Raw genomic sequence first — 21,796 nt, 5'->3', positions numbered from 1 at the left:
TACCTTTGTCATCCAGCTTCTCATCCAGTTAGTCTAACATTAGTCATGTCTTAGCCTCCAGAGAGGTTATAGAAAGTTGTAATTTATGTATCTGTTTGAGAACTTGCATAAATGTTAGTATGTCAGTGTGAAGCCAACTTCAGTGCATGTGCGTGTGAGACCAGAGTTTAATAGTAGTGTCCATCAGGGCCACGCATGCACCCCATGCTTCTTTGTGCTCCCCTATCAGGGCATAAAGGTCAAGATAATTGTGCGCACATGCACACACCCCTTCCCTATTACTGCCCATGGCAGAGAGATGGAACCTGGCGAGTGTCTGACGTGCTAGTTCCTAGCTTTGGCTAAACTGTCTCAAATTTTCTGAAAACATCCAGGACTATTCTGGTTATCTTGACTTACAAGATGCATATTAACCTGTCTGGACTGTGTGTTGACTATTAGACACTCCCTTCCTCCCAAAGTACAGACTGTCCCTGTGCAGGACTTCTTGACATGGCAGACTATGAGCTTCAAGCCCCGTCAATCCTCTAAAAGATGGATGTAGCAGGTGTATCTTCTGTTTGGGGGGGGGGGGTCGCATATACCAAATGGATGTTTGGTGTGCTTGTTGTTTCTCTGCAAGGATGCATGTATCAAGAGATGTGAGACTGAAGCTCCATTTTCTGGAACAATCAATTAAGGTCTTGTTGAACCCTGAGGAGATGAACTTTAGAATCCTGCTAACAGGCAATCTAGCGTTGTCCAGTACCCCAGCTAGCAGACCAGCAACACTGAAAACTAGCCTAGAAAGACGGTACTGAGAAAGGACCACTGGCACTATATTTCCCAGGGGTCAGCAGTGACCTAGCAGGCTTCCTGAGCAGGCATGCAGTGGCCAACCATGATTGGTCACTGCAGAAGTCCATCATAAAAGCTAATATTTTGTCAATGGGGGATTCTTGTAATAGATTTGTTTGCCACAGAAGGCAACACCAGATGCTCAAACTATTGATTCAAAGAGGCGTGAGGTCGGGCTCATTACTAGATGCCTTTCACCTTTGGTGGTCTTGAGGATTCATACGCCTTCCTATGATTTCCCTAGGATAATATCAAAGATCCGACTGGATTAGGCTACAGTCATTCTGATAGCGTCTTACTGGCTGAAACGTTCTTGGCTGTCAGACCTCTTGCAGATTCATAGATTTATAAAGCCAAAAAGGACCACTGTGATCATCTAGCCTCTCATATCTCCCAACCTGCCCAGACATAGCTTCTCAGAGCCAAGGTCAGATCCTGCAACCAGACCTGATGGCTTGGATGTTGACTAGTTGAGCACTATTGACAGAGACTGCTTTCTGGACATTCTCATACAAAGCAGGAACCTTCCATGACGAAGATGTACTCCTCAAAATGGAAAAGATTTTTCCAAATGGGCATTGCAAAACAATATGGATGCAGTAGAGGCCTGCAGTATTAAAGACCCTAGACTATATACTGCTGCTGAAACTGGTGGGACTGGAATTTAACTCTCTCAAGGTCCACAATATCAGCATGACATGCTCTGGTGTAGATCATGTGGCCTGCCCTCCAGCCCCACTGTTAGGAGGCCTTAGCAACACAGGCTCTGAATTGCAAGGGAACCGAGGATAATGGCCATCCTGTCCTTTATGCCCTCTATGGGATAACAAGGAGACACAAGGGCACATCCTTGATCCTGATGGACAGTGCTATTCAAAACAAATTCTGGACGTGTATGCACGAGGCTCATGCACACATACAGTGGGATGTGTACTGACCGCAACATCTTGAAGAATCACAGATACTGTTGGGTAAGTAACCGTTCTTTATTTCTGACATCACTAACACTTCCCTTCGATTTGGGAAGCTCAAGACTGCATCGATCCATCCAAAGTAAGGAAGGCCACAGACTGAAAAATATTTTCAGATATGTGGCTTTGTTTTTAGGCATGTTAATGTTCTGCAGAGAGTCTGTGAAACATTTGTAGACAGTCAGTGTTGGGGTTGTGCTGATAGTCTCTCAATGTTCTTAGTTGGCATTTGGATTTGTGGTCCTGGTGCCTGGATTGGAGGCTGCCATGTGTTTCTACTAAGTTTTGCTCCCTTTAGAAAATAATTTTGATGGAAGTAACGATATTGAGGAAAAATAGTGCATGTCTGGTGGTGTGTGAGGTACATTATAATAGCTGCTTTTTCCTTTTGTGTGTGTAAATTTAATACTTGTGAAAAGTGTCAGCTATGAAGCCTTCTACCCACAAAACAGGTCCAGTACAGGTAATGGCAGTGCATATGTATCCTCCCCAGTTCATAGATGTAATTCAGCCCTGACATGAAGAGAACATCTCTTAGGGTAAAGAGGTAATTTGGTTCCTATGCCCATTCAATTACTGTTTTGCAGTAAGGGTCAGTTAGTACTTATAGCAGTGTCCACTGGGAATTGGAGTGAGATCTGCTAATCCTTAATGTTAAGAAAAAAACAAAAAAAATTCTTAACCTTCTGAATGAATGGAGTTATTAGGTCCGATGAGGGGTACAATCCCACACAGGAGAGGAAGGGGCCAAGGAGGCTGCTCTGGGCCCACGTCACCCCTGCAAGGCATGCACCGGCTGGTGGAGGAGCTTAAAAGGGGAGCAGAGTAGCTCACTTGCAGGAAGCCAGTGGAGGTGACCTTTGCTCTGAACTCTGCAAAAGGAGCACTGTGGGCGGCCCAGCTGCCGGAGCTCCTCTCTACTGATGGTCTGCCCAACTTGCTGAAGGAAAAGGACTAGATATTTGCTAAGTTGAAGACTTCTTTGATTTATTTTGTTTTACGTGTCTTTGCTGTTCCCTGTTGCGTGGAACTCCAGAGTGCAGGACTCAGTGACCTACCTTTGGACATTGGAACCCGGAGGAGAGGGTAGGCTCAGGTTCCCCTACCCACCCCTATGGGGCTGGAGGAAAAAAGTCTTCCTGATACTAGAGACTGAGGACCAGAAGACCCCACATTCTAGAGAGTCCCGCCTCTGGGAATTCGGCCAGGTGAAGCCTGACGCCCCTCGTTGGTCATCAGAACTAGCGTTCGTTGGATTCTTTACATACTCCGGAAGACATGGACGCAACTTGTGGCCCAGCCAGAAGTCTGAGCCTCAGAAGGGGGCAGACTACTGCAGTGCTGGAGCAACTATCAAGAGCGGGGCACCAAGACAGAAGAGCGCCTGTAATGCCTGATCATTAGGCAGCACCTATGGGGGAGCAGAGCCTTTCACACTAGATAACATGAAAGATACATTTGCTCTTTCATTAACAGGCCTGTGCCATACCAACACTCCTGGAAGTGCATAGATTACTTTGGTGTGTTGTGGTGAATTCATGTTGAAGTTTTGTTCCCGTCGTTATCCACTGGTTAAGGGGAAAATATGAAATATGGTTTTCCCCTCAGATTTCCTCTTCCTTTTGAAGTAAATGTAGCATGAAATTTGTAATTTGGAATATTAATGATATGCATTATAAGAGAGGAAATAGTGTTTTGGATTATGTTACTACTGCTTAGGGTTTTTCTATCCAGGTACTTAAATGGCTTCCATCACCATACGTAGCTGAGCAGCTGTCAGGTATTTAAGTATAGAAATATATAATCTTGCTTCAGTTTCAAATATTTGTTTTCTTCACTTGCTTGCTGAACATGCGCATGCTTCTGTAGGGCAGAATACCATTCAGTATAGACACTTAGTGATCCTCAGTCATTTCTGCCACTAGGTCTACTAAAACTACTAACAAAAGTGGTGAATGGGCAGATTGCATACTAAGTGGTAAAGGGTATGTCTACACTGCAGTGAAGAATGACTCAGGCTCACGGGGCTGTTTCATTGCAGCGAAGGCTTCCAGGCTTGGGCTGGAGCCCCCGGGCTCTAGGACCCTCCCACCTGGTAGGGTCCTCAAGCCTGAGCTCCAGCCTGAGCCCAGAAGTCTACACAGCAAAGAAACAGCCCTGTAGTCCAAGCCCCGTGAGCCCAAATCAACTGGCAGGGCCAGCCGCGGATGTCTAGTTGCTGTGTAGACCCACCCCTTGTGCACGTAGAGCTTTATAACAGGTAGAATGTGCCTTACAAAGAATACTTTTTTATTTTAGACTAAAAGCTCCCTTGCCCTGGGGAGCTTTTAGTCTAAAATAATGAGAGTACAATTCAAATCTGAACACACACAGTGGTGGTTGATCATTACAGCTGGAAAGCTTTGCAGAAAAGATGTATTTCCAGGAACGTTTTGAAGCAGGAAAGAAGAGTGCTTAGGGACATACGTTAGTTGGCACGCAGTTCCAAGTGAAAGGAACAGTATGTAAGAAGGCAGAGACACAAAGGAGTAGTCAATGGGTGGAAAGTAGGCAGCTGGAAGGGGGAGTGTAAGAGCTCATCAAGGAAGTGATGTTGGCAGGAAAGGAGTTGTGAAACACGTGATTGCTTTTCCCCCTATTAAGGCACTATCTGTGCTAAAATATAACAATTGAGGGACCCAGTTACAATAGTGAAAGTAATACTGTAGATGGGACTGAAACCCATATATGGGCTAACACTTTAGCAATCCAGATTTCCTGCGTAGTGGTACGTGGCAACTTTTCATCCTTGTCGGGGACAGTCATGTCATACGTAGGCTCCCTGGCTTTTTTTTTTTTTTTTTTTTTTTTTTTTTTAAAGATTATAGTGTGGATGGTGCTCTAAAGAGATGGGCAGAGTGACAAAAAATGATACTGTTTGAATTGGCATTTTGGATGGGCTGGAAGGAGGAGAGGCCTGAAAATAGGAAGTTTTAGTAGTTGAGGTGGGAAATAATTTGTCCATACTCTCGTTCTAGCAGTGAGAGGAGAGTCCGTCTCATAGACGTTATGGTCAGAAGGGACCACGTGATCATCTAGTCTGGCCTCCTGCATATCGCTGGCCACAGAACCTCACCCGCCCACTCCTGTGATAGACCCCTAGCCTCTGGCTGAGTTACTGAAGTCCTCAAATCATGGTTTAAAGACTTCAAGTTACAGAAAATCCACCATTTACACTAGTTTAAACTCACAAATGACCCATGCCCCATGCTGCAGAGGAAGGCAAAAAACCTCAGGATCTCTGCCAGTCTGACCCAGGGGATAATTCTTTTCCGACCTCAAATATGGCTATCCGTTAGACCCTGAGCATGTGGGCAAGACCCACCAGGCAGATACCTGGGAAAGAATCCTCTGTAGTAACTCAGAGCCCTCCCCTTCTAGGTCCCATTGCCACCAGTTGGGGATTTTTGCTAGTGGCAGTCATCAATGGGCCACATGCCATTGTAGGCAGTCACATCATACCATTTCCTCCATAAACTTACCAAACTCAGTTTTGAAGCCAGTTTGGTTTTTTGCCCCCACTGCTCCCCTGGGAAGGCTGTTCTGGAACTGTCTTTGGTTATAAGATAAAATAAAAAGCCTGAATGAAGTGGGGATGGAAAGGAGGCAAAAGAAATTAATTGCAGTTTGACTAGTTGGTGGTCACAAGAAGGATGGATGTTAGTAACATTGGTGTGATGGAAAGAGTTCTGAGTGGGAAGCAACTCAGTTTGGGGTGTGTTGCAGTTGAATTAACAAGAAGACATCAGAGTTGGAGATGTGAGACAAGACAGAGGATGATAAATTGGTGGATAAATCCTTAAGAGGAAGAGGAGCATGTTTGCAAATATCAGTAGTGCTCAGAGCAAACAGGCTTTTTAAATTTTAAACAATTCTCTTAAGTCTCAACTGTGTGGTGCTTTTGATTATTCTACATGGGCTCAAACTAGAACTTGAAGGATCAGCACAGTACCACCCAGAGGCCTTGCTGTTCATATTTAGTTTTTGTATGTCCAATATTTTGCTTTTTTAAAAAGATTCATTCTCCTATATGTGTGTCACTTATAGTTTCTGAATTGAATTTAGAGTTCCTTGTCTTTGAGAGAGGAGCAAATTACAAGCAAAGTACTCTTGGCATTTAATTGCCTGCCCTCCTTCTATTCATTCTTTTCTGGATGCAACAAAGGTACAACCTCCTGCCAGATTACATGAGTCCTTAGGGCAAGTGAGGCTGCCATGACATTCAGTAATGCATTATAAGACATTAAGTAAACTATTAATGAATGTCTTCCAACACTGTTCCTTTTAAGGTTCATTTAACTAATTAAATATCAGGGCAGCTTCAGCATATGCCTGGTTATCTTCCTGTCTGTATATAGTTTTCCAACTTTGCCAATAAAGTTTTTTTAAAAAGCCTTTGGTCAATTCTGATAGAGATTTTTTCCTAACAAAAGGCCTGAGTGGTGTGGCTCAGATTAAACTGGGCCACTGCCACTTGAAAAATGTAGCCCTTAAATTCCTTAGTTTTGAAGACCAAGGAAATAGAAAGATGATACACTGTACTTAAAATAACTCTTGTTACCAAATGCTGTCTTTTGATTTCTTATAGATCCTAATTATCTCATGGCTAATGAACGCATGAACCTGATGAATATGGCTAAACTGAGTATAAAGGGGTTGATTGAATCAGCACTTAATCTGGGCAGAACACTAGATTCTGACTATGCACCTCTTCAGCAGTTCTTCGTAGTGATGGAACACTGCCTTAAACATGGCTTGAAAGGTAAGAATGTGCCTGTAAATGCCTACCTGACTTCTCTGCGTTGTGTGTGGGGGGTATGAACGCCAAGGATCGTCGTTTTCAAAATCTAACTTTTTAATTTTACCTTCCAAATCAGACTAAATAAAAGACAGATACTATATTGCTACATTTTTCTTAAGCAATGCTCTTAAAATGATGTACCAGTTTTATAGGTAAATAATAGTACAATCCCTTTGGAATTATACATTGCATCCTATGTGATAAATTAATCAGTCATGATTGATGTTCTTATGGTGAATGCCAGAGGCATTCGTTTCCATCAGCTATTTATTCTAGTAATAATAATGAAAAAATTGACCTTTAAGAAGCAGAAGGACAGATGTCCTACAAAGACATGGTGTCAATTAAAGTGACTTCAGAATGTCCTGTGTTATGGAGTTTTGGTATGTATATAGAGTCCTTGTAGTACATAAAATAAAATGGACTGCCGCTCTAGCATACCTGGGGTATACGCAGCCACAAGGGGGACAAGGATTCTTAGGTGGCTTTACACTAACTTTTTGCCCCTCTGAACCTAGGTACTGCCAGGACTGAGCCAATCCCCATTGCAAGTTTGATTAGCTTCAAGACTGCTCTAACTGATGCCAGTGAATGCCCATTCCCAAGGGACTGTTCTGCCAATCATGATTGCTCACATGCATTGTGCTCCAGACTACCCACCATGCCAGCAGGGCCAGAAACGGCTGATATTGGACTGGCTACATCAGCCCACAGTTAGGAGAATCCTCAGCTGCTGTTGCAAGGCAGCTTTTAAGTCCTCTTGTCCCCGTTGAAGCGCTGAGGATCTGACACCGTAGATTCCAGCACCTGATAAAAGAATAAATTTTTTTCATGCACCAAGCCAAAGAACTTGTACTCCTCAAAGGAACCAACACAGATGTGTTGTGTTATGTGGTGTATGTAGGTCTTTTTTCTCTTAACGTTGGGGAAACATTTGGACTGGTGATGTATTTTTCAAGCCACTGTTTAAATTTCCTTTTTCCAAAACCTAAATCCCAAATCTTCGAAGGTGTGTACACAATTTTGTGTGTGCCAGGCTTGCATAGTGGAACATCATTGTGCGTGCATATAGGTGTATATATGCACAAATCCAAAATTACATGCCCAGTTGGCAGTTTGGCCTTAAAAGCCAACATTATGAACTACAAGCACCCTGTATTCTTTTAAGTGAGCACTTTAAGTACATTACATGAGTTGAATGATCATTGGATTAAAAACAATCTTAGCTAAAATGACCCCAACAGAAAAGACTTAAGAATTCTGAAAATAAATAGGAGAGGGATTTTGACTTCCCTTTCATGGAGGGAGTTGCACAGAAAAGACTGTAACGCTGGGAGGCTCAGCCTCTGGTCTGATGTAAATATGATCTTGGAACGATGAACAAAGTCAGTCCATTTGATTTCATTTGACCTGTGACGACATAAATTGAAAAAATCTGCTCATGGGCGTAATCATCTGTAAGGAGTGTGTAGGGTTGTCTTTTACAGTTTCTTGTAATTTTTACATCAATTTTGTTCAATGTGGATTGAATACAATTGACTAGGAACTGTTGCTGAATGATTGGTGAGAAAATTACTTCCTCAGCAAACTTATGATGCCCTAACTTTCTGTTCCTCCTCATGCATTAGAAATGTTGTATTGTTCCTCTTGCTTACTGTAGACTATGAGCTTTTCTCATTAGTTTTGTTACGTTTGTAAACTTCAGGGTTCTGTGGCTTAAACCTGAAGTCCACTTTTCAAAATGGGCAAGCAGTGTGTATTTGACTTTATAATCTGTATACCTAATCAAATGTTAAACAGTCTTCACTGATTTTTTTTTTTACTGCCTTTATGAAATATCGTTACTTTGTTGAAACGAAAATTGCAGTTGCTTTGAAAAATGGACAGGAGGTTGTGTAAATTCCCTGCAGCTTCTATAAGTACCTCCTGCAAAGCCATTCTAGTGGTTTACAGTAGTACTTATTGAATTAGTAATTTTTATGCTGGCTATAGTAGCAGTCTGCTTGGGGGATTAATTTCCCTTTTTTATAACAGTAGAAGAACATCAGCATTGCAAAGTGGGGCTACAATGCAGGTTTAGAAAAACTAACTTGTCCCATCAGTAGTGAGTGAAAAAATTTCCATCATGAGTGTGGATGTCCAAGCTATTAACTTCTGCTTTCAAGTTAGAAACAGAAACAAACTAGTTAGGGTTTTGAAAATAACCATCCAAACAATAAGTGTTGTCTACCCAACTTTGCAAAAAGACGGCTTCCTTGAATCGAGTGCTGTCCATAGCTTTGGCATTAACAAATTTTGGATCAGTTTCACTGCTGCTGTTCAGAATCCTATGAATAGTTGTGAAATTGTCAACCAAATTAATTTCATGCTGTTGCTGCTTGAGAAAGCTATGCGCAAGGGTGGAGGCAGGTGTTGGGGAGAGGCTATGGGAGGGATAGAGTAGTGAAGACCCTACCCTCGTGAAGGAGTGTTGGAGGCTGAACAGGAGAGTAAAGAGACAAAGCTTCCAGTAGCTAGAAGGGATGGAGTTGTTACTTACTAGCATGATGCTGATCTGACAGATGATGCCACCCCACACCCAGAAGAAAGGAAGGCCCATGACAGCATCCTGGTAGAAATTCTAGCCCAGCAGTTGCTATTGGTGAAGAGGCTAGGGTGCTCACCTGTATGTTGTTCTGGCTCTCGCAGGTGGGCCCCTAGGTAGCATATTTGGTATCTGCCTTTGCTTAGGAAGTGTCTGTTTCAAGCCCTGAGCAAGTGCAGTGTCCTTATACATACTGATAGCAATATCTCCTATGCGTGAAGACATAAAAAGCAATCAGTCACACACTGGGCAAGTAGTAAGTATAATTTTCTGGTTCTGAATCTATCCCTGAACCCAGCTGTTTACAGGAAGTTAAATATAAATTGCAGGAGAGCATTGTCAGTAATAATTCTGAAACCAGAACTTTCTAGAGGTCTGGACTGGAGCACCCTCCTGTAGCAGATTGTGGCATGACTGGCACACCTGCCTCAGTTTCTTCCCCCCACCCCCCAGAGTCCCCAGAAATAGTCTACGGAGTCCTCCGAAGTATAAAGATAGTCCTTGTGGGGTTCATTTATTACAAAAGTTCCATGAACATAAATCATAACCAAGGTCCCACAACCATCGCCCAGATTTCCCCAGCATTCAATATACAGCTCCAGCGTCCTTCCCCAAGCCTCGGCTCTCCAGCACAGCCCTTCCAGCTGGTGTGCAGCCCTGCTCTTCCTGGGGGGAACCCTCACAGCCTCTGTGCTGGGAACATCTCTTACTCCCCCGGCCCTGTCATGGCTCCTCTGAGTCCAGGTCTCTGGCCCTGGAGGTGTCAGTGGATAAGCTGCACAGCCCTTCCAGCTGATGTGCAACCCTGCCATCAGCCTTCTCCAGCTTAGAGCCATGAGGAAACTCCCTCTGCTGCTTGCTCCTGCCTTCAGCCTCTTCCAGTGCTGGCTCTCTGGCTTGAGGACACCAGCCAGCAAACTCCTCTTGCTGCTCTCCCACCTTCAGCCTTCTCCCGGATCCCAGACATACAGTCTCTTCCCAGGGAGGGCCTTCAGAAAGCTTTCTGCTCTCTGCACCTTTCCTGAGAGACCCTCTCCTGAATGATTCTCACCAGGGCTTTCCCTGACCTTACAGCCCCCAGGTGTCACCTTGCCCTCCTTAATTTGCCAAATGCAGCCCCTGCGCTAGCATAGGAGAGCTGGCCCTGCTTCATTTACTGGGCCAGACACCCTGGGTCAGTCTCACTTCTGCTTTTAGTTCCACTTTGAACAAATTTGAGAATGTATTTAAGACAGTACAGATGCAAGAGAAACTAATGGTCTATTTATATCTTCTTGTTCTAGCCAAGAAGACTTTTCTGGGACAAAATAAGTCGTTTTGGGGACCTCTGGAGCTGGTAGAGAAGCTTGTTCCTGAAGCTGGAGAGATCACAGCAAGTGTTAAAGATCTGCCGGGGCTTAAGTAAGTGGAATCCTGGATATGTCTACACTTCTTCAGTAAAACACTCGCAGCTGGCCCATGTCAGCTGGCTCTGGCTCACAGGGCTCAGGCTGCGGGGCAATAAAATTGCAGTGTAGACATTCAGGCTGAGGCCTGGATTCCAGGACCCTGAAAGCTGGGAGGGTCTCAGGGCCTGGGCTCCAGCCAGACCCCGAACATCAACACTGCAACTTTACAGCCCCACAGCCTGAGCCCTGGGAGCCTGAGTCAGCTGACACTGGCCAGCCGCAGGTGTTTTATTGCAGTGTAGACCTGTCCCCTGATCTGTTGCTTTCCAGGCAGAATCATAGAACCATCGGGTTAGAAGGGACTGCAAGGATTATCTAGTCTAACCCCCTGCCAAGATGCAGGATTTGTTGTGTCTAAACCATCCAAGACAGATGGCTCCAGCCTCCTTTTGAAAACCTCCAAACGAAACATACCCAGTTCTTTCAGCCTTTGCTCATATGGCTTCCATTCCATCCCTTTGATCATCTTCATCTTTGTCACTCGCCTCTGGATCTTTTCTATACGTTGGTGACCAGAATTGGACATAGTACTCCAGCTGAGGCCTAACCAGCGCTGAGTAAAGCAGTACTGTCACCTCCGTGACTTGCATGCTATGTCTCTGATAATACAATCCAAAATTGACTCAATGCTGTAGGGTTTAATTGTAAGTAAGAGATAAAAGTGAAAGCAATTAATAGGTCTTTATCTGCAGCTTCTAACCAAAACAAGCAACGGAATTAGTGTTGGAGAGGATGTTTTCTCTTTATAAAAGAGCAAGGGGGCTTCCTGAACAACTGCATGCTTAGTACTGGCAATAAATGAATGATGATATGTGGAGGGACCAAAAACAGGCCTTATTGAATCTCTTTCACTCTAGCTCAAGAAAAGTGGCATTAAAGAGGGAGGGATTGAAAAAAGAGGGAGAACATTAGATAGGAATTTTCTGTGATACCTTGGAACACTGGAGATAGAGGTTGATTGACTTTTTGTTAAAATCCTTTTCTTTTAATTTAAATAAAAGGAAGACTTGGTAGTGACCCAAAAGGCAAACAAGATGTTAGATTGCATGAGGGAGACGGAATCGTTCTGGAAATAAAGTACCTTTATATTACATAGCAACCTGAGATACTGTGTTCAGTTTTGCTTCCCCTTTTGAAAAAGAATATAGCAGAAATAGAAAATAACTACAGAAGTGCAACAAAAATGAATAGAGGCGTAGGAAAACTGCCCCATGAGGAGGAACTAAGTATTAAGACCACTTAGTTCAGAGAGGAGATGAATAGGCAACGTGACACAGGTACATAAAATAACAAATCATATAAAGTATCTCCTGTATTCATAACTGAGGCTCTAATCCTGAAAGTTGTTCCGTGTGGATAGAGCCTCATGCCCCCTGATTTCACTGGAGTTCTATACGGAGTCTGTCTGCATGGTACAGCTTGTAGGGTCAGGGTGCATTATTTACCCTTTCCTTTTATAAAAGAACAAGGGGATAAACAATAAAATTAAAAGGCGACAAAATTAAAACCGATTAACCCAAAAACTCCAACCTTTGTACACATGTAAACTGATGGCACAAAATGTTACAAAGGCCCAGAGCACTGTAGCATTAAAAAAGAAAACATTCAAGGATAACAAAAATATCTTAGGTTACACTAGCTGGAATAAGAAAATTAAGGCTTCCACATGCTTCATGATACAAGCCAGTTGACTACGGCCTTGGCTACACTCCGGACTTCACAGCGCTGCCACGACAGCGCTGTGAAGCGCAAGTGTAGTCGCGCCGCCAGCGCTGCGAGAGAGCTCTCTCGCAGCGCTGTATGTACTCCACCTCTCCGAGGGGAATAGCTTGCAGCGCTGCAGGCTCTGATTACACTGGCGCTTTACAGCGCTGTACTCGCTGCGCTCGGGGGGGGGGGAGGGGGACGTTTTCACACCCCTGAGCGCAGCAAGGTGCAGCGCTGTACAGCGCCAGTGTAGCCAAGACCTCAGTGCTGGGAGGTGAAAAATAATTTCCCTCTAATCATGCTACTGTTTATATGAGGGATTTACACCTTCCTTTGAAGCATTGGCCACTGGCTGCACTACAGCATATCAGACTAGGTGAGCCATTGCTCTGATCCAGCATGTCAGTTTCTACGTTTCTAAAACCGTGTACGTTCCACTTGCTGGCCGAAATGGGGGAAGGAGGCAAGCGTGAAAGATTAATTCTCCGAACCATAAAACATTCTTGTGTGATACGTTCAGAACTTCACCTAGCATTGAGAGAACCATATTTAATCAGTACTCCAACTCCCCTGTTTAGCTCTTCAACAGGCTGAGGATTGGTTACCTGAGAGATATTTGGGCACCCACACTGTATTAAAGTCCAGAATGAGTGTGGCTGAATTGTTCTATTAACTTGCCTAGTATAACAATTGCGTTTGACCCATTTCTATATCCATGCCCCATTACTTGATTTCTCTGAACGTGTCCGATAATCTGTGTCTAGATAAGTATTGCTAGCTCTCTGCAGAAACCGCATCCAAGAGGAGTAAAAAGGGAAGATGGGAAATAGAAGAAAAAGACAAATGATTGCATGGATAAACACTGAATGTGGGCACTTGCAGTTTCATACCCAAATTTTCACCTACAGTAATTGCTGAAAGCTGCAACTTTGAGATAATGTGTAGATTGCAGAGATTTCAAGCAAAGTAAGACATTCAAGCTTTGTGTGAATATATATGTTTATAATGTGAGTAATTTCTTTGTTTTGTTTCTGGGCTTTGGTAGGACCCCTGCGGGTAGAGGAAGAGCCTGGCTTCGCCTGGCCTTAATGCAGAAGAAGCTTTCAGAATACATGAAAGCTTTGATTAACAGAAAGGATCTTCTCAGGTGAGCAATTCTTTCTCTCTTGAATCTGAGAGTTTCGTTTCATTCTCTGTCCTCAAGTGTTGTAGGTCCACTCAAAAGGACATTTTATAATGCATTTTTATTACTCTAAAACACTGGAGTAACAGCTATACTTGTACTTCTGGTTTGGGACAGCTTGTTTTGAGGGATGGGGAACTGTTCAGCTTTCTGCTTGCGATGCAAAAGCCATTTTCTTTCAGTGTTGTAATAACAGCATGCAGAAGATCCAAACATTTCATTTATTATAAAGAGGTGCTGTAACACAGGTAACCGGAGTAAGGGGTCTGTATAGTGGGGAGGCAGTGTTGTTCAGTGGATAGGGCACAGGGCTTTTGGCAAGTCACATCACTTCTCTGTACCTCCGTTTCCCCATCCATAAAGTGGAAATTGTCACAGAGTGCGCCTCTCACTGCTCGTCTGGCGCTACCTCCTGGTCCCTCTGGGGATTAGCTCTCGAGGTCAATGCCCCTTCTGTGGTTGGCACGCCATCGCTCCGTCCATCTCTGGTCTGCAGCTCCTCTCTCTCTCCAGGAACCTCAGTGTTGTCCTCTTCTTGACTCAGCCCTCCATCTAGGTCACTCAGTGTTCCTCTTCTCTTCCCCCCCCCCCCCCCCCCGCTTTCTGGGGTACAGTCCTGCACTTCTCTGTCACTCCCACAGTGACCCAGGCAGTCTTCCCATTCACTGCCTCTCTAGTGCCACTTCCCCAGCAGCGGGTAGGACAGCCCAGGCCCACCCTCTACTCCGGCTTCCAGCCAGGGAACCCTACAACATGCAGCCAAAATCTACTCAGTCCCCAACCTTGCTGCGTATTCCCTGGGCTGCTTCCTACTCTTGTGGCTCACCCTTCCTTCTCCCAGGGTCTGCCAGTTTCACACTCCCTCCTCTCAGGGAGCAATGCTGGCTATAGACCTCTGCAGCCTCCAAACACTCCCAAGGAGTGACTGCCCTTTCCCAGCTGCCCAGCCCCATCTGTTGCCAGCTTCCTGGCTTTGTAGGCCCTGCCTCTTCCTTCCCAGCTGAGCCTGTTTACAATCGATCCCTGCTCCCTGGCTCTTCCTCCAGGTACAGGCTGTGGCGCTATTAGGCCTATGTGGTCACCCCATCACAGCAATAATGATACTCTGTAAAGTGCTTTGAGATCTATGGATGAAAAGTGCTAAGTAGTATTGCATAATTGAATGCCTATTTTTCTTTGAGGTTTTAGTATTTTTGGCTTTATGAATATTCATTTTTTAATTCCTTCAGTTATCTTGAGTGGGGGTGGAGAAGCTTGAAATTACCACTAGGAAAATGTAGGGTGGTCTATTGTCAGAGGGGAGGTTCATAACAGAGAAAAATTAAGATATGCAACTTTTTAAAAGTTTAATATTAGCTTAGCATTCATGACTCTTTTGCTTTTAATTTGAAAAATAAATGAGTGATATATTACATCAGTCAAAGCTGGAAACCCGAGACCTGTCTGCAGTAACTTACCATGTGCAGGATATACCTACAGAGCTATCAAGCCTCCCTTATGTTGGGCCTTTGTCTCACATTCATGGCTTAGCAAGTTGAGAGGTCCTCCTTTCCAGATCTCTTTCAGGTCAGAGCAGCAGTATGTTGATAGAGCCATGTACAGCTGATGTATAGACTGTCCACTAGCTGCCGGCCATCTAATCAGGTACGAGGGGAGGGTGTTAACACTTTATTGTTGTCTTAGAAGATCACAGGGCAGGAGTGTAGTGGGTAATAGAGCTCATGCTAATTTATCTGTAAGTGTCTCTTCAAACTCCAACTTGTTTTTTAAAGGTTTTAGTCATGTAACACTTACTGTCTCTTTTGGTGCATCTTGCAGTGAATTTTACGAGCCTAATGCTCTCATAATGGAAGAGGAAGGTCACATAATTGCTGGCCTCCTAGTAGGGTTGAATGTCATTGATGCAAACTTCTGCATGAAAGGAGAAGACTTGGATTCACAGGTATTGGATATTAATAATCATCATAATACCTAGCTGTTATAAGTATTTCTGGGATGAATTGCACTCACTAAAATTATGCTGGTTTTTGATTGTATAGTTTTAGATTATACCAATTAGTTAAACAAAGGGAATACTGTAAGTATTTGCTTCTGGGATTGTATTAGTTCCAAACAGTGACACTGGGTTTTGCAGGATAAAAAGTGTGTGTGTCTTATTTGCTGCTGTTTTTTCCTACCTTCCTCCTACTTAATATTTGCCACTGGAGGTGAACCTTTTGTACTTTTAGATGTAACATCTTTTTTACATAGAAGTGCTGACAGAACACTTTCCACGGCTACCTACTGTGCAGAGTGCCACTGCCTCTGTTCCCTTTGTTCATTTATTTTTTTTAAATGACCAGCCTGAGAGACCATCCCTTCTGTTTCTCTTTGCTGCTGCTGCTCCTCATTGTGATCTGCATACAGGCCACAAACAGCAGAGTGAAACTTACTGCATGGCAAAGGAGGAGGAAGTGAAAACTGAGAAATGAAGCTGGAGAAGAGAACTGAAAAGAAGGGGGGAATGCTGCTCTGACCTGGGTCAGGAGTATTAGTTTTTCGAAAAGCATGTGTCAGGAAATCGTTTATAGCTGATAACAAAAGGGAAGTAAGTTAACATGCATGTCTGATTCGGCTTATGTAGCTGGTGTGTATAGGAGTGTGTTGATCAAGATCTGCTGTCATTCCCTCCTTCCAGTACTCCACTTACATTGCAAAGGGTAGCAACTTGACCTTCTACTTGAGCTCATCCTTGTTTTTATCAGTTCTGGGTAGATTGTTGGTATAATGGATTTATCCTAGATTGTAAATCATAAGAAATGCATTGATCTTATAAACACACCAGTGACACTGAAATTGTGTAGGTAAAAAGAGTAATATTTAGGAAGAGTTATACAGCCATATGTAAAATACTAAAATCTTCCTTTGTAGGTTGGAGTTATTGATTTTTCAATGTACTTGAAGGACACGAACAGCAGTAAGGGCAATGAAGGGTAAGTACAAAGGGAAACTTGTCCTTTTTTGGGGAGGGGGAGGGGAAGTGGGTTATTTGGCTTTTGAGTAGTATTACAAGTTGCCCCATAATCCTATAGTTTTAATTAAAACACTGCAGTCATGCTGAATTCCATTTTTGTTCTAATTATAGTTCTGGGATGGAATTCAGAAAGCTAACAAAGGAAAGAACAGGAAAGTATCCAGAATCTCAGGGAAGAGGGGTTGCTTTTATTGACTTAACCAACAATTAAATCAGAGAGCATTTTACAAAGCAAAAAGGCACAGCAATCAAACTTGTGGTAGGCCATTTTCTAGAGCTCTTTCAGTTTGAGCGCTGCGTGGTTTGGGATTTTCTTTTTCCAAACAATTATATGACCAGTAGAAGAGTCTTCAATCTCTAGCATCATAGGGGGATGTATAAGAAATAAATCCCCCATTGCGTAAATGAACCAGAATGTACTTATTGGATTAGTTTGAGTTCTTGTACCTGCATATATGCAAGTAGATGTATAACACTGTATAGGAACAGGAGATGGAAAAATACAGGAATATATAAAACATACAAATATGACTTGCTGTACTTCTGAAATCCATTAAATCCTCTTCTTCATTGATCAGAAGTTCTATCATTTTCCATTCATTTGGTGTTACCTTGAGTCTTCAGAGTGAGGTAGTTTACACTTTCCTCTTGTATTTGTCATTTTTGAAAATTAATTTGTTTTTATTTAACTTTTCATGCTGGAAATGCATGAAACAAAGTCTGGATTCAGCTTTTGTTGAGTGTATCATAGGGGTATGGCTTTGTTTTGTTAAGCTTGAAGGCAGTACGCAGAACAATACTGGTACTTGTTTATTTGAATTTTCTTTTGCTAATCAAAATGTCTTCCTTGATTGATTGGGCATTCTGTGCAAATTATACAAACTTTGTCCTGCTAAAGGTTGTACTGACAACTTGTCCAAAGTCCAAGGGCTGTAACTAATTTATATAAAGGCACAGATTACAACTGCTCTCATCTTTCAATATGCCTATGTGTCACATGGAGGAATTCACACTCAGTCCTGTAGACTCCATCACAATTCAAATAGCCTTCTTCTCAGGTACAGATAGTTCTTAGATAACAATGTTGTCTGCACTGACCTGTCTACTCTGAGAACTTTAAAGATGAATATCCTTGACCTTAGAATCTGAAGTTGAGAGAAGGGAGCAAAGAGAAAGTTTTTCTCTCTCTCCTCTCCTCTCCCCTTCATCTGCTGAATGATCCCACTCTATAGTCTTCTTTTAGCCCCTAGACAGCCCACTTCATCAGGGAACCACTTTAGGCTCCATGCTAGGAATCCCCCCCCACTTCAGCGACAACCGAAACAGGTCAAGATGGAAGGGACATTCTTGGTAGGGAAGGTTGGATGAGGTAGAACTAGCTCTGCCTGGTAGTCCTGGCCTTTCTTCCCAATGGTAACAGGCCTTCCTTTCTGTAAAGAACAATTGCCCCCTAGAGACCTCAGGAAACACCACAGAACTGACCAGTATCTGGAGGATTAAAGATGAGCTAGTCATTGCCTGTGCTTTAGCCATTCCTATAGTCCCATTAGACAATCATTGCTTGTAGGTTGGGAGAGAACTGTATATCAGGAAGCACTGACTATTCACTGTGTCTGTTTTTCAGAGATGGTCAGATAACTGCTATTCTGGACCAGAAAAATTATGTAGAAGAACTCAATAGACACTTAAGGTAACAAGTTCTTTTCTCTTATGGTATGATCTAAGAGACATAGAGTGGTTGTTATATTTATTTTTCAAGTAACCAGTAGCTTTTTCTCTTTAATTTGACAGTGCCACTGTAAACAATCTGCAGGCAAAGGTGGATGCTTTAGAAAAATCCAACACTAAACTTACTGAGGAGGTAGGTGTAACAGAAAAGGGGTGCATCTTCATTGCTCTGTGAAATCCTGAATTAAGGCAGAAGTGATACCTGATTCCTGAATTAAGTTCTAATGATTGATGTCTGTTAAAGGTGAACTGGAAAGCTGAAATGAAAACTGAATTAAGCACAGGGTTGTGTTGTTTGTTGCCACTAATTAGGCATGAAGGACCCTCCGCAAAAGAATGCTTTTTAAAATTAACTATTTAAAAAAATCATTTTCTCGTCTCTGAAATCTTATTGATACTTTCTGCTTATTGGAAGGCATCAGAATGTGTCCCAGAATGCATTGTATGAGACGTCTTGGCTTGCCACCACACAACATTTTGATTAAAAAACAAAACAGAATGATACAAAATGATCATGGTACACATTAAATGGATTAAAAGCTGACTAACTGATAGGTCTCAAAATGTAATTGTAAATGGAGAATCATCAAGCAGGTGTGTTTCTAGTGGAGTCTCACGTGGATCAGTTGTAGGCTTTTCGCTATTTACCCTTTTTTTTTTAATGACCTGGAAAATAAATCATAAAATCATCGCTGATAATGTTTGCAGATGACCCAGAAATTGGGGGAGTAGTAGATAATGAAGAGGACAGGTCACTGATAGAGTGATCTGAATCACTTGGTAAGCTGGGCACAAGCAAACAATGCGTTTTAATGTGGTCAAATACAAAAGTATATATCTAGGAACAAAGAACGTAGACCATGCTTATGGGACAGAGGACTCTGAACAAGACGTGAAGGTCATAGTGGATAATCGGATGAACATGAGCTGCCAGTGTGACACTGTGGCCAAAAGGGCTAATATGATCCTTGCATGTGTAAACAGGGGAATCTCAAGTAGGAGTAGAGAGGCTGTTTTACTCCTCTGTATTTGCACTGGTGCAACTGCTGCTGGAATAAAACGTCCAGTACTGGTATTCACAGTTGAAGAAGAACGTTGCTCAATGAGTGAGAGTTCAAAGAAGGAGCCACAAGAATGATTAAAGGATTAGAAAACATGACTTAGACTTGAGTTCCTCAATCTATCACCATATTTAGCTTAATGAAGAGAAGGTTAAGGAGTGACTGGATCAGTCTGTCAGTACCTAGGTAAAGTACAAATTGTGGATGATGGGCTCTTCAGTCTAACAAACATAAAGGTTTGATAAGATTCAGCGGTTGGAAGTCAAAACTAGACCCATTCAGACTGGAAATAAGGTATACATTTTTAAAGGTGAGGGTAATTTAATCACTGGATCAATTTATCAAGATTGGATCTTGTTCAAACAGGAATTATTTGGGGGAAGTTCTATGGCCTGTGTTATACAGGAGGTTAGAGTAGGTGCTCTCAATGGTCCATTCTGGCCTTGGAACCTGTGAATCTATGAATATCTTCAGTGAACTAGGAATTTTTGAAGAAATTGTCAGAGGATATTTGTTTTAAAATGTATTTCTTTGGTAAATATCTGCTTCTGTATCAGCTCTTACTTGGTGTTGTCATAGTGTACGTTGAAATGTAAAGATGACTTTTTCCTGTATCTGCTCAAAATTTGCTGAATATAAATAAAAATGTCACTCTGCAGAAAACCCCCACAGACTGGTCACTTAGGTCAGTCAATACGTAAATCTAGGTATAACTTTTTTTTCCCTTTTCCATTTTTGCTTTGTAGTTCACCTTAAAGCCAGAAATGCATTCTAATCTTCCCCATTCTACTACAGGCCTCCTGTATGACTTTGGACAAGTCAGTTAATCTCTTCGCCTCAGTTTCCCATGTAAAATGGGGAATAATGAGTTTGGACTCTTGTCTCTTTTGTCTGTTTAGATTAGGTGCTCTTTGGATGTAGACTCTCTTAGCACAAAGGGGGTCTGATATTAATTAGGATCTCTAGGTGCTATGATAATACAAATGAAAATAATCTCTGGAAAAGGACAGAAATGGCCTTATATTTTCATGTTTTGCTCACTCCAGATAGCTTTATATAGCTGGTTTGTGAACAGTTCCAAAGATACATATTCAGATGGTCCTGTTACAAATGTAAAAAGTTTTGCAGTCTCTCCTCTGGCATCCAATTTCACTAGTGGATCTGACTGTATCTACTCATGTGGGGAAGGAAGAAAAGTTTTGTTATATTGTGCAATTAAAAATTGAGTACTTTAAATGGCAGTCTGATTATGCTGCTGTTTTTAGTTATACTGTAATAAATGGCCTTTTGTTTAAAGCCTGCAAAATTCATATGCTGTGCTAATCAAACTTATTCATGTCTCCTACCAAATTAATTGCAGTACTTATCAAAGTATTTGTTGATAAACCATTTATTTTCTGGTCACTCAGTGGAGTCTCCATACTGGTTAAAGTAATAACTGACATTGTAACAACTCTGCCCACCAAAACTATTTGCGGCACATAGCTAATTAATTGTGTTGCATGTCATATCAATTAATGCATTTTGCATGAACTGTACAAAAGAATCATGGTCTTGTCAGGATCCTTTTTACCCAGTTTTGTCATATAATGAAACCACTCAACCAACATCTTGCAATGTCATTGAGCTTTTGTTGAGTGGAGGAGGTTGCATAAGTTATGATTTACAAAGTAATTCGCTCTGTGGGAAAGCTTTTCCAAGTTACTTTGGTTTGCTTCTGTATTAAAATAAGTAATCTATTGGTCATGGATGTCTTTCTCCCAGGAATTCCAACATGGAATAGGACAAAGAGCCACTGCCCCAAGTAGGCCAGTGAAGATCTTTCTTCTGTTAAGATTCTCCTATCGCACCCATCGCTGCCTTAGCTAAAATGCCTGAGCACATTGGTATCCAAGTAGTGTAAATAGCTGTCCATTCAGCCAAGTGAAACATTAGTGTCTAAGTTACAATTCTCTGGTTTTGTTTACAGCTTGCAGTTGCAAACAACAGGATTATAACACTGCAAGAAGAGATGGAACGAGTTAAAGAAGAAAGTTCTTACCTCTTGGAAAGTAATCGTAAGGTCAGTGTGTGTATGGTATGAATCTTCTTTTTTTTTTTTTTTAAGTGGGAATCACACTTACTTGTGCCATTGGCACTCTCATTACTCAAGTCCATCTTTTGTTCTACAGTCAAGGGGAACTCCGTAAAACTGTTTCAAAGATTTTACTTAACCAGATAAAAGATGTTGGTTTCCACTGCAGAATCTTTCTACTTTTTGAAATTAAAGATATTTCATTAGATTTTATAAATTGTTCATACTTAAAATCCTATTATATACATCCTGCAGATGGCTAGACTGATTATACATGATTGCATTAAATAACGCGTGTTGGTGAAGGGAAATAGTAATGTCACAAGTATGTTACTTCTGTATTAACTCAA

At 42.2% G+C, this 21,796-nt stretch overlaps 1 protein-coding gene across 3 annotated transcripts in view; it reads left to right on the top strand.

Annotated features, from left to right (window-relative positions):
• Positions 1–21,796, top strand: part of RUFY3 (RUN and FYVE domain containing 3) — a 67,808-nt gene that overhangs the window by 22,114 nt on the left and 23,898 nt on the right. For all 3 annotated transcript variants that reach the window (XM_065405677.1, XM_065405680.1, XM_065405679.1), the window contains 8 exons: positions 6,436–6,609; positions 10,516–10,633; positions 13,433–13,534; positions 15,389–15,512; positions 16,481–16,542; positions 18,208–18,273; positions 18,375–18,444; positions 21,342–21,434. In XM_065405677.1, coding sequence (XP_065261749.1) covers positions 6,436–6,609; positions 10,516–10,633; positions 13,433–13,534; positions 15,389–15,512; positions 16,481–16,542; positions 18,208–18,273; positions 18,375–18,444; positions 21,342–21,434 — 809 coding nt within the window. The remainder of the gene's footprint in view (positions 1–6,435; positions 6,610–10,515; positions 10,634–13,432; positions 13,535–15,388; positions 15,513–16,480; positions 16,543–18,207; positions 18,274–18,374; positions 18,445–21,341; positions 21,435–21,796) is intronic.

The sequence above is a fragment of the Emys orbicularis genome, chromosome 5 (assembly GCF_028017835.1).
Source record: "Emys orbicularis isolate rEmyOrb1 chromosome 5, rEmyOrb1.hap1, whole genome shotgun sequence".
In the NCBI taxonomy this organism is placed as follows: Eukaryota; Metazoa; Chordata; order Testudines; family Emydidae; genus Emys; species Emys orbicularis.
Note: the sequence above shows the minus strand (reverse complement) of the source record. Positions and strands in the feature narration are given on the sequence as shown.